This window comes from Camelus bactrianus, chromosome 35, assembly GCF_048773025.1.
Source record: "Camelus bactrianus isolate YW-2024 breed Bactrian camel chromosome 35, ASM4877302v1, whole genome shotgun sequence".
Classification (NCBI taxonomy): Eukaryota; Metazoa; Chordata; class Mammalia; order Artiodactyla; family Camelidae; genus Camelus; species Camelus bactrianus.
Window position 1 is genome coordinate 10571395 of NC_133573.1, and position 13260 is coordinate 10584654.

Below are 13260 nucleotides of genomic sequence, written 5' to 3' on the forward strand. Positions count from 1 at the left end.
CACAGAGGAAGCACGGGACTAGGAATCACAGGAGCTACATCCTGCAAGTCTGTGGTGACAAGCAGGGCAAAAATGCGTGTGCCAGCACTGCTGTGAGTCTGCGCCTCATTGTTCATAGCAAACAGAGGGGTCGGGCGGCTTCTCTGGGGTCAACCAGCATGAAAGCTCAGAACATCACTGAGGGCACTGATAACAGTAGTAACGACATCCCTGGGACCAAGGGACACAGACGGAGAAGAGGGCACGCGTCAATCCAATTAAACAGGCCTGGGCATATTTCTAGACAGACTATGTAGCTATCCTATAAAAAGCATTTTATAAATAATACGTGGAAATTGAGATGCTGTCCCATCTTGACATCAAATTCACAGCACTTAATACATTTTCCCTGCTATTTCCACATGGGGCTACCGGACCCACACTTCAACGAGATCGGTCAAAACGGTAAGCAGTGAAGTTCAGACCAGGGCTTTCCTGCTGAGCAACGCAGATCCCAGAACACACGCAGGGTGCACGCGGGAAGGCCGGCAGATGCTCCCGGGAAATCCAGGAATTTGAACAGTAAAGTTCATCCAACAGCAACAGCAAACTCGGGCGGAATTCAGTTAGTTGATGGCAGTTTCTTTATTGGGTAGAAACTCTCTCTGAGGAGTTTCTTTATGTTTCCATCATTTAACTTTCCAGAAAGTTAATATAAACAGATTCCAGGCCATCTTGTAGGTAACATGGTTCAATGTCTGAGTTTAAGTTAACAGAGACAGAGGCACCGAGAAATGCTACTTTCACTGTCTCCACTGAATGGTTCCAGAAGTGGGCTGGACCTTGTGCACGAAGGATGTACCGATGCGGTGCACAGGTCAGAGGCCGCTGGATCCGCGCAGAGGAACCGCAGGATCCACCTGAGGAGAGCGACGGGTGAGCAGAGTCAGCCCTTGGCTCGTGGGGCAGACAGACATGCCCGAGAACCCGCCACCGAGCAGCCACCACCGTGCTCATGACTGGTGCGAGGGCCTGGAGTTTAAAACACGTTATCGGCCACATTAAATTAATGCTGTTCACTTGAAGGTAATGGTTTTGCTGCTTTGTTTGTATTTAATTTGTAAAGATGTTGGGTTTTATGGTTGTATAATGGCTGCAAACAGAAGGCGTTCAGTCCTATTTTATTTTCATACATATTTAAGTAACATTATCATCAAAACAATTTAACTCTACACTGCAGTATCGAGAGACCGCGCTTCTCAGAGTCCCCATGCCCTCAAGTCTGAGACGCACTGCTCTCCGGCTTTCCCCCCCGACAGAAAAGCATGCCCGAGGGGCGCCCTTACCCAGCCAGACTCATTCATTACGGGTTGATGAAGAAACACGTCACGGGCGCTGTAAGTCCCTTTTTTAGGATTAGCGGTGTCATTGTTCGACGGGCATCCTATTCTCTGAGTAAATAATAATGACAACAAACAGAACTTCAGTTTCTGTGATCTTTTTCAAAAAAAAATTATTCTCTCCCTCTCGAGTTGGCAGTGTCTTAGAAATCCTCTAGTCCAGTTGCCCTTGGGGCACAAGGCACAGCACTGGAGCATCCCCGACAGACAGTGGGCGGGGCTATGCTCCAGGGAGGCCGGAGGGGCCCTGCACTTGGAGAGTGTGTGATGTGATTCTGAGCTGTTCCCTGGTCAGCGTGACTCGTACCCCTGACAACAGACTCCTCTGGGACGTGGGGCTGAGGGGGTTTAGGATGGAAATGGACTAAGGGCCTGAGTTTCAGGCTGAGGTCACAGGGCGCAGCGCGGGGCCTGCAGGCCGGGATGCTGGGGCCCAGAGCAGATGCTGACAAGGCCGGATGGACACCCGTCAAACAGACCGGCGGGTCTGCACGTGGGCCAGGACCCAGACATCCCCTCCATGCTCCCTGGTGGGAGGGGTGACAGACTGGGGCTGTGGGGCCAAGCGTGGATTTGTTTCTTTTACTTTTTAAAATGGGACTTAAAATTCATATAAAAGGTTCTTTTTCTTTCTTTGCTCCTCCTTCTTTTCTAAAAAAAATTAAAAAAACATTTTTGAAACAGACCTCTTTTGTACCGAGTTGTTGTTGGGATAAAGTTTACTGGTTTCTATTGTGGAGAAAGTGGAGTTTTCACCTTTGCCATAATAAAACAGACATGTGCGTAGGGAAAAAAAGCCCTTTTGAAAATCTGCAGAAATCTCCAGGACCGGCTTTGACTCTTGGAGGCACTGGGGCTTAAATGGGGTTTAAAGCGACAGTTCCTGGATCCCAGGAGCTGGAGGGGTCCCTTCCACTCCGCTCCGTCAGGTGGGACTTCTGGGCGATGTGAATAATCACGAGTCACCATCTTTTAGATTTCCAAACTAGATGTAGAAGGTGCCAAGAATGGTTCGTATTTTTAACTGTGATCAATAACACATCAGTAACCATTTTCTTTTCGTTCCTCCAGAAGTTACCACTGGGCAGAGCCAGTGTCACCGCTGTCCCTCTGCCCAAGAAAGCACTGCCAGGGCGCATCCACGGCCTTCAGGCGCAATCTGACCTTCGACAAGCGGCTTCCACAAGTACAGCAAAAAGCAAGTGCGAGCTTTTGAAGAAGATGTCCCTGTCACCGACCACAGCCTCATTCTCTGAGGCCTGACACATCCACATTAGTTGCACAGTGAACTTCGGAGGTGATCGTCCCAAAGGGGTCTGCTTTCTGGTTTTTACTTTTGGGAGAACCAAATTACTTTATTTGAAGGAGTGGTACCAAGGAAAGAACTTAAGAAGACGTTTTGGTACAACTTACAGGAAAGGTAAAAGTAACGCAACGTGTGCGCACTGCCTTGGTGACCAGGGAGGTCACCCCCGGGGCTATGGGACGCCAGGCTAAGGCTTAGCTCTTGTTGTCACTGTCTCTCACGGTGTGGTTGTCACAGAGGTACTCTGCCGGGCCAGATTCGGGGGCCCTCAGAGGAGTTTAAATAAACCTAAGCCTCCTGTGTCCACTTAGGAGACTCGCTTGTGACAGCCAACATCACACAGATTTTCATACAACAATTCTTAAAGACCCTAAAACCAAATGACACAAAACTGAAAAGAAAGAACAGAACAGTAACATGCCTAGAGTTTTCCCCAAGACCTGCTTCTCTCTTCGCTCCTCTTTAAGACGCTTCTCTCTGGGTTTGCCGGAGGGTTACCTGTTTTGTTTGCAAACCTCTACTGAAAACAGCCGAAGGAAATAACTGGAAGTCAGCCTGCTTGCAAGACCCAGCAGCCACACAGCACGTGGGCTACAGATGGAGTCGTTCCAACCCACGTCTGGCCTGGCGGAGGCTCTTAAATTACAGCACCAGCATCAGACCCGGGAGCCTGGTAGAAATGCAAATTCTCGGGCTCCATTCCATCCCATGGAATTGAAATTCTGGGGAAGGGTTTATCAGCCTCCAGGTCTCTAATTTGAAAAGCTACATACACCCCAATGTTCATAGCAGCACCATTTACAATAGCCAAGACATGGAAACAACCTAAATGTCCGCTGAGAGATGACTGGATAAAGAAGCTGTGGTATATTTATACAATGGAATACTACTCAGCCATAAAAAAGAATAAAATAATGCCATTTGCAGCAGCATGGATGGACCTGGAGATCATCTTTCTAAGTGAAGTAAGCCGGAAAGAAAAAGAAAAATACCGTATGATATCACTCATATGTGGAATCAAAAAAAGAAAAGAAAAGAAAAAAGGAGGACACTAATGAACTCATCTACAAAACAGAAACAGACTCACAGACATAGTAAACAATCTTATGGTTACGGGGGGAAAGGGGGTGGGAAGGGATAAACTTGGGAGTTTGAGATTTGCGAAGGTTAAGTACTATATATAAAAATAGATAAAAGCCAAATTTCTTCTGTACAGCACAGGGAACTATATTCAATACCTTGTAATAACCTTTAACGAAGAAGGATATGAAAACGAATCTATGTATGTACATGCATGACTGGGGCGTGACGCTGTACCAGAAACTGACACACTGTAACTGATGGTATTTCAATTAAAAAAAAAAAAAAAAGCAGCAGCAGCAGCCGCCCTCCAGGCACCCAATGCAAGCTAAAGCCTGAGAAGCGTAAGTTTTAAGTGAAACTACTGTTTGTAACACTCAAAGCCCAGCTCCACTCCAGAGCAACGACCGCATGACCCTGTGATTCAGAGGTGAGGGCATCAGTGCTATCGTGACGATCACAGGCAGGTGCTTCGTACAGAAAGACATGAGTGCTATTTTCTTCATGAACTCAACTTCATCTGGTGCTTGAATATTTAAATGGAGGGGTGGAAAAAGATCGGTTTTTAAACTGTCTCAGATAAAACCTGAAATAAACATGTAACCATTAACACAGGCTCAGCACTGCGCCCGTCTGTATGAGAGTCAGACCTGTGGTCGGAAGCCACCACCAAGCAACCTGAGGGCTGGCTAGACTTACAGCCCACTCACTGATTCCTTCATGACACCAAATCACGTCACCAAATAAAAAAAAAAACTTGGCCCGAGTAAGTCAGAATTGGAACAAATCATGTCTTTGCCCACCTATTTAACTCCCACAACTGGGGGCTCTCCTAGCAACCAAAGGAAATATACTTCAGACAGAAGAGTCATAGTTCAAGTGTGCTTTTGATTTGAGTCGTATATTACAGGTTCATTTTCCCGTCCAAAATCATTTTAAGAGCAAGATGAAATACGTCAGGATCATCAGAAAAGCCATCAAAATCTCTTCGGTTCCCTCCATTAAGCTTAGATTTGTGTAAACTCAATACCCTTGGACAAAATGGCTTTTTAAAGTCCATTAAGAAAGGCCGTTCTGGTGGGAGAAGTGGAGAGCAGTCGACACCCTTGTCACAAACTGTGTAAAAGTCAATTTGGAAGCCATACCCTGATTGCTCCTGGAGCCTACCTGTCTGCAGGTGAAGGTTTGGCATTCCGCGGCTTCTTGACCTGGGCGTACAGAGCATCCATCATATGCCCGTCTCTTGGGCTCTGGGGTCTGGTGCTGAGAGCCATGGAGCCTTCATAGGAAGAGACTCCCCCATACATCAGCTCATCATCACAGCCAAACGCCCGATGGAAATCTTGGATTTCAGCATAGTCACGTTCCCGAGCCTGTCGCTCCCGAAATTCTCGCGTTTTGGCTTGAATCCTGAAAAATTAGAACAAGTTGGAAGAAGAGAAACTCTGCCTTTCCTAAGACCTGCGTATGGAAACATTCATCAAAATACGCCGTGAAATACATACTATTTCATGCAACTCTAAGATGAATGGGACAAATGATGTTATAGTCATTTTAGGTGGTCAAGGTAATGCCACAGATGCTCAGAAATGATCAATTCAGATAGCTCTGTTCATGTCAATAAGACAGAGTCGTGATTTACATCTTCATTTAAGTGATCACTTATTAACTAGCTTTTAAAATTCACTAGGAACAGTTTCAGGCATCCACTTGGGTTCTACTCATGAATTTTTTGAGGCAAAAAGTCGTTTTTAAAAAATTACACACACAAATACTAAATATGTATACATTTCTGGTATATGATATAAATACAGCCGTGCAGGGTAGTGGAAGCTTAAACACGGATTCACACCGTAACTCTATTAATGGCAAAAGAAGATCTCAGCTTAATGACACTGACTTCATGTGATGTTTACATAACTGTCAAGTCTGGAGATTCTGGACAAGAAGGCATGTATCTAATCAAATTCTGAAATAAAGCTTGCCTGTGTTACAACTAAGAAACAGATCTTAAATAACCACTTGAACTGAAGATATGTTTAAATATTTCCTAAGATTTCACTAAGCCACTTGGTACAAAGTCCTCCTCAACCTATTGATATATTGTATGTCCTAAGTCAGTCTTAGCTGAAAATATTAAACTACCCTTGAAAGAATTCTGATAATTTTTGATGGAAAAAATATTTCTATTACATATTTACCAATTTAAATGTTTACTTAAAAGTGAAGCCTTGTTTATAAAAAGCAGTATTTTAGAATGTTCAATACTTTATTGCAGTTACTTTTTTCATATTTGAAGTAGACCATTGCTTGCATAAATTACATAAATACATTCAAAAGAATATAGAAAAGACAAAAAATCAGATGAATACACTCCATTATAAAACAGAAAACTACAGGCCAGTATTTCTCATGAATACAGAAACAAAAATCCTTAACAACATACTAGCAAAAAGAATTTGACAATACATAAAAAAATTATACACCATGACCAAGTGGTGTTTATTGCAGGAATGCAAGGTTGGCTCAATATTCAAAAATCAATCAACATAATATATTAATAGGCTAAAGAAGAAAAATCACATGATCATATCAATTGGTGTAGACAAAGCATCTGATAAAATGCAACACCCATCATGACAGAAATTCTCAAAAAACCAGTAATAGAGCAGAACTAATATCCTAAACTTGATAAAGAGCACTTATGCAAAATCTATTATAAGGGAGAAAGACTGAATGCTTTCTCTTAAGATTAGGAAAAAGGGAGGGATGTCCGCTCCCACATCTGTAATTCAACATATTGCTGGAAGTCTAGACAATGAAGTAAGTCTAAAAAAAGAAATGAATGGCACACAGATTAGAAACACAACTGCTCTTGTTTGTAGATAACATGATGGTCTGGGTAGAAAATCCCAAGGAGTCTACAAAAATCTCCTAGAACTAAAAAGCAAGGTCAGCAAGGTAACCGGATACATCAGGACACAAAAATCCATTGTATTTCCACATGCTGACAGTGAACAGGGATGCAGAAATTAAAAATACCAGGTGACTTACAATCACTAAAAAATGAAATTCAGATACATAAATCTAACACAACATTACAGGATTTATATGCTGAAAACTATACAATGCTGATAAAAGATATCAAGGAAGATCTAAAACTGGAGAGACATATGGCATTCATGGATGGAAGACTCAACAGAGTAAGGTCAAGCTGATACACAGATTTAATGTAATTCCTATAAACATCCCAGCAAGGTTCTTGTAGGTACAGACAAGAGTAGTCATCAATCTGTATGAAAAGGCAAAGGATGGAAGAGCTAAACAATTGTGAAAAGAACTATGAAGTGGGAGGAATCACCCCTCCTGACTGCAAGACTTGTAACACAGCTAGAGTAATCAAGACAGGTATTTTCCATGGAGGGACAGACATTCAGATCAACAGAACAGAATAAAGAACCCAGAAACAGCCAGCAAGAATGGCCCAATGATTTCTCATAATTGTGCAAAAGCAAGCCAATGGAATAAAACAGACCTTTCAACAAATAGTGCAGGAGCAATTAGATACCCACAGGTGAAAACAAAAGAAAACAAGCCTACGTTGAATTCAAACTTCATACCTTACCCCAAAATTAACTCAAGAGGGATGACAAATTTAAATGTAAAATGTAAAACTATGAAGCTTTAGAAGAAAACCACAGAAGAAAATCTTTAGGACCTAGCAATGGTGAAGAATTCTTTGAAATGATACCAAAAGCATGACCCACAAAAGAAAAACACAGATAAACTAGATATCCTCAGAATTAAAGCATTTCCTCTGTAAAGACACTAAGGGAATGAAAAAGTAAGTACAGACTGAGAAAAAAATATTTGCAAATCACATATTTGACAAAGAACTCATGTCCAGAATGAGAACAATGAGAAAACAATCTACTTAAAAGGGCAAAAGGCATGAAGCAATCTTTCTTTGAAAAGAATACACAGATGACAATTAAAGACATGGAAAGATGTTCGACATCACCAGCCACTAGGGAAATGCAAAGTAAGACCACAGTGAGCGACAACCACCCGCCTGTGGGATCAGCGAAAACAAAACAGGGCTGCCATCAAGAATGCAAGGAAACTGGACTCTCACTCACGCTGTTGAAAATGTGAAACTGTACAAGCCAGCCTGGAGTACAGCCTGGCAGTGTCTTACGAAACTAGACGTTACTTATGATACCACTCAGCAGCTGCATTCCTGGGCATTTATCCCAAAGAAATGGAAACTTAAGTCATGTGAAGACCTGTACACAATTGTTAACAGACACTTTCTATTATCAAAAAAACTGGAAATAACCTAAATATCCTACAATAGGTGCATGGTTAAGGAAATACCCATATCACAGAACTCAGTAACATAAATGAACAGACTACCGCTACATACGGCAACCTGAGTCGATCTCAAGGCACTATGCTATCGGGTGGGGGGAGTCAGTCTCCAAAGCCCACATGCGATAAGATTTCATCTATGTCACATTCTCAAAATGACAAAATCACAGACACAGGGAACAGACATGGTTGGCAATCTGTGAGTAGGGGGTGGGTGTGACCACAAAGGAAGATCTTTGTGATGGAACCCTTGTTTCTTGACTGCAGAGGTGGTTCCACAAACCCACACATGTGCTGACACAGAACTACCCCTGCAGGCAGTACCAGTGTCAGCGTTCTGGTTTTGATGTTGTACGACTGTCACGTAAGTGGTACCTGTCGGGGAAACTGGACACGGCTATGTGAGCCCTCTTTGTACCATCTTCGCGACTTCCTGTACATCTAAGATTATTTCAAAATAAGTATTTTTTTAAGCTGGAAAACTGTCACATAACACTGCAAGCAAAATTTGCGTTTTTGTTCTCCCTTGGTTTTTTCCAGCTAGCTTGTCACCACTGTGCCAGGCTGGACCCACCAGGTCAGATTTCTCTAATTTCCTTATTTCTCAACTCTAAAGTGGAAATACTTAAATACACCTCATCAGTGCTCCTGAGCAGGGTTCAGGGACATCAGAGAAGGGTAATCGGTGGCTGTGCAGGACTTTCTGCACAGCTCGTCCCAGCCACACATCACCAAGTAGTGTCCCCCAACCAGTGGGGCAACCGAAAAACCCTCGCATATTCCCGAAACCCAGACTCCCCAGGAACTCATGCTCACTGCGGGTCAACTGCTGACAAGCCAGTGGCTCAGAAGAAGCGCTCAGTGGCCTGAGTGCTGGCCATAAATTCTGATTCTCAGCTGTTTCCTTTTGTCTAAGGTTGCACATTATTACTAAACACCAGTAATAACTGAATCCGAAAAACATGATAATCACATCAATAGTAACTTCTGAAAACACTGATTTTTTCCCCTAAGCTCCAATAACATAAGAAATTACATTTTTATTGTTTACCTCGTCATCACCAACGAATTATCCCCAAAGTTATAAACGCTGTTTCGGGGTGGGGGGTAGAGCTCAGAGGTAGAGCGCGTGCTTAGCATGCACGAGGTCCTGGGTTCCATCCCCAGCACCTCCATCAAAAAAGAAAAAAAGAGGCTGTTTGCATTCGTCCTTTCCACACGGCAGTTTATACTTTTGATGGAAACCTTAGAATAAAACTACAGCACACCTGTGGGCAGCAAAGGTTACCAGTCAGAACCACTGTGTATTTTAAAGCTCCTCCCAGAAATCAGTGCTAATGAAGCTCGCTCGCTGTGCAAATGGCACTGAAAAGCAGAGTTTTAAACCGAGGACAGCACTGTGTTTTTTGTGCATTTTAGTGACAACTCAGTCAACAAAAGATGCAAATGGTTTATTACATACTTTTGCACTTGAATGTCTCGTTTTTTATAAAGAAAAGGGGGCGTCTGCAACACAACCAAGTTATATTTACATGTCATACTTTACATGTTGCATATATTACATTTCATATGTTCACCTTAATAACATTTTTATTTCTGAAAAAAAAATGCTTGGCTCAGGGGAGAAAATATTTTTGGCTACCTAATAAAAATAGTATTGTTGAAGGAAACGTCTCAAGAAGAGGGGATTTTGCAGTGCAGCCTGTGATGGTTCCAGACGGTCAGTGTTATAAAAGGACCCCCCTCCGCTCTTTTGTGGTGACCCTGAGGTCACAAATTATCTCTGAGATGCAAGAGTCATCCGTTTTTCTGAACAGTCAGGTTGTTGTTTAGCATTTTCCATCCAATTTATCTCAGGCCAGATCTCAGCAATGACAGAAGTAACAGATTACCCCAAAACGTAGCCAGAGAAATAAATGTCAATTGCTTTAAGCAGTCCAGAAAGTCCCTCCCAGCCATAAACAAAGAGTACCGATCTGAGGTTTAAATGATGGCGGACAGCTGTGCAGACGTGGACGGGCTACAGCACCGTGCACTACTCCCCTGTTCTTGGAATGTTAAAAAAATTAAAACAACCATTAAAACTTTTCAAACTTTTTATTAAGACTTTAAAAAATGTTAGTAAAGAATTTATCATTTCAATTTGTTATGTTCAAGCATAAATATTCACACCTTTCCTTTTTGTTAAAAAAAAAAAAAAGCCTTTTCCATTATAATGAAATTGCCTTGAACCTGCATGGAAAATAACACACAATAATGTAATACACTAAATAAAGTAATAAGGTTAATTTCTTTCCTGCTGTCACTAAATTCATGCTAACAGTCTCTCTTCAGCTTGACATCAATTAATGATTTTCATTCCAGACTCTTGTCACAGTGTTCGCCGCCCTTTTCTCTAATTAAAATGGATGATCAGGATGAAGAGAAAACACACAAGACTTTTGTTCTGGTAACATTTCTTTTCATTAGAATTTTTGCTTTTACAATAAATAGCTTTTAGCACTAATTGCAGTAGAGTAAAACGAAAATAACTTTTTTATGACCATGAAGTATAGTCTTTATGTATCTGGAAAAGATACTAGGCGGGTATGAGAAGCACCCGTGAGGAACCAATTTCTCAGCATGGAAAATTAGCGGCACTGAAATCACTCAGCTGTGTCCGAAATGCTTCCACCTCCGAAGCTATAAAGCTTCAATACATGGAACGACCAATGTGTATTTTTTGAAAAAGATTCCAAGAAACAGAAATCAACCTTTAATGATTTCAGTGAAAAGAAAAACACTTTTAGTGTCTACGTAAGATAGAATATACTAATATTAGTTCAACAAAAAATAAAATAAAATAAGTTTCAGATTGCTACAGTTAGCTAACTGTTAACTATCTTCAAAACAATATTTAAGAGCTTGAAATCAACCCTTTTGGGAAACATTTTACCTCCAACTTTATTGTACTGCCATCTAGAAGCCTCATTCTGAGAACAAAGTTCCTGGCTCTTTTACCAACAATATTTTCTCTCTCTAAAAAAACTCAGTATTACAGAAATTCATCAAATCAAACCTAAGTTCATGGTAGAATGAAATTTAAGCTACAAGACAACTGGAAAAAACAATTCGATTTAATAGCAGCTTGCGGTCAATGGACTGACTGCTGTTTATTTGTCTCTCAAAACACTTCAGGAAAAGGGCAGACTTCAGAAATCTCAGTCTTCAGTGTACCTGCTGGACAAAGCCGACAACTGCCATTTACCAAGATGTGAGCTGCCTACGTGATGTCTACACTGAATTCCCCAGAGAAGGACCAGAGTCCACGAAATTTGAAAAGAGTCATAATCTAAGTGGGATTTTAGTATTTGTGTAATATTAGGGTAAAAGTTGATTTGAAAAGAAAAGACTTCCATATTCTGAATGGGTCCTAAAAATAAATAAATAAATAAATAAATAAATAAATAAATAAATAAATACATGCTTGAGCAGGAACAACTGTTTTAATTTCCAATCCAAGGGAACAGGCTAAGACGCTGACTTACACAGTGGTACCTTGTAATAGGTGTGGTGGGGGGAGGGGAAATTAAACTTCACCCCTCAAAGCTACAATGAGATAACAGCAGTTTTAAAATACAAAATGGTTAAAAGTTGAAAAGAGAGAAAAGAAAAGCATTCACAGAAATAACACTAACCATTAGCACAACCACAACTTGTCCAGGGCCTAAGCCGGTGCAAGAATGAGCCCGCCACGAGCCCTGTGCTAAGGGAGACGCAGAATTTCTCGTAAGTTCTTGGGAACTAGACCCCGCATTACCGTCTCTCTGAAATGTCTGTCATTAACTCCAGCCCCACTAACCCCTACCCTTCCCTAAGCTCTGTGGTCACCAACTCTCATAACTGATTATGTCATACTGATTTTTTTAATGTTAAAGGGTTTAAATCTTTTTTCCCTTTTAACAAAGGTAAGGGATCCCTGAGATAGGAACAATTATAGTAATAATAAAATATCTCTACCATCATTTTACGTACTTAATATGTTGTGAAACAACAAAAATTCTCTTGCATTAATAAAACACTAGAATATTTCACTACCAGCACACACACCCCTCATAAATACCCACTCACTCACTCACATTATGTTCGAACTTTCACAAGAGTCAAAGCACTTACAGTTATTTCCAACTCAAAGAGACGCTACAACGCCAAACACACCTAAGACAGCGCTCATCAAAACAAAAACACCCTTCCTACCCCGGTTACAGGCTGTTGGAAACATCTGTTTCACGCTGCCCAAGTTTACTCTTAGCAGTGGACTTCCACAAAATTAACAGATTCTTTAAAAATTTTGTCCACCTGCACAATAAATTTTTTTAAATGCCTGAAGAACTAATCTCACTGGTTAGAGTTGACTTTTCTGAGGGATTCAAGAGGTCAGAGAAAATGGGAAGAACTCTGCTACACGATAGAAAAATATATTTTTTCTACTAAAAGGTTAAATTTTAAAAGTCAAGCTTTGTTTGAATGACAATATGTGACCTCCATGCAGAGATTACCCAGGATATCTGGGTTCTGATATCAGAATTTGGAGAATCTGAACACTAAGTTTCAAGCCAAAATGAGTGAAAATTCTTTATTTTTTCAGATTCATAGGGAACAAAACTATTATTGCTGTACAGATTATTCCTTCTGTAATTTCACTCATTTTTACTCATGCACTTTAAACTTTACTACGTTATGAAACATAATTTTTAAAATATCACTTTCTGCAAAAACTAATAAATGTATATTATCCCCTGAAAAGGATCTAACCAACTAAGAAAGACCACAAATTTTTTTTTATCAAACTTTCAAGCACTTACTCAGAGCAGATATTAGGAAGAGTTAGTAAAACTGAAAAGAGAAATGCAAGTGATTGGGAATTGGGAGCAAAAGTGTGACAAAAAGTTGAAAAATGACCTACCAAGAGCTGGGTGTGTATCACTTAGGGACAAAGATAGTTCAATGGCCGGGTACCGAAAAAGCAAGGCATTTAAGGGTGGTTATCTCTTTGAATAATGGAACATTTCAATCCATAAATCCTTAGTAGTTTTATAAATACCCTTCATATTCTGGGAGGATTTCATAAGAAATTCATTAACT

The 13260-nt window shown here is 41.0% G+C and overlaps 1 protein-coding gene across 22 annotated transcripts in view; it reads right to left on the reverse strand.

Annotated features, from left to right (window-relative positions):
• The window catches only part of LOC105072482 (partitioning defective 3 homolog), a 536087-nt gene that overhangs the window by 137931 nt on the left and 384896 nt on the right, over positions 1–13260 (reverse strand). For 20 of the 22 annotated variants that reach the window (XM_074358260.1, XM_074358265.1, XM_074358251.1 and 17 more), the window contains one exon: positions 4933–5175. The exons of the other annotated variants lie outside the window; for them this stretch is intronic. In XM_074358260.1, the coding sequence (XP_074214361.1) occupies positions 4933–5175 (243 nt within the window). The remainder of the gene's footprint in view (positions 1–4932; positions 5176–13260) is intronic. 22 annotated transcript variants of the gene reach the window in all.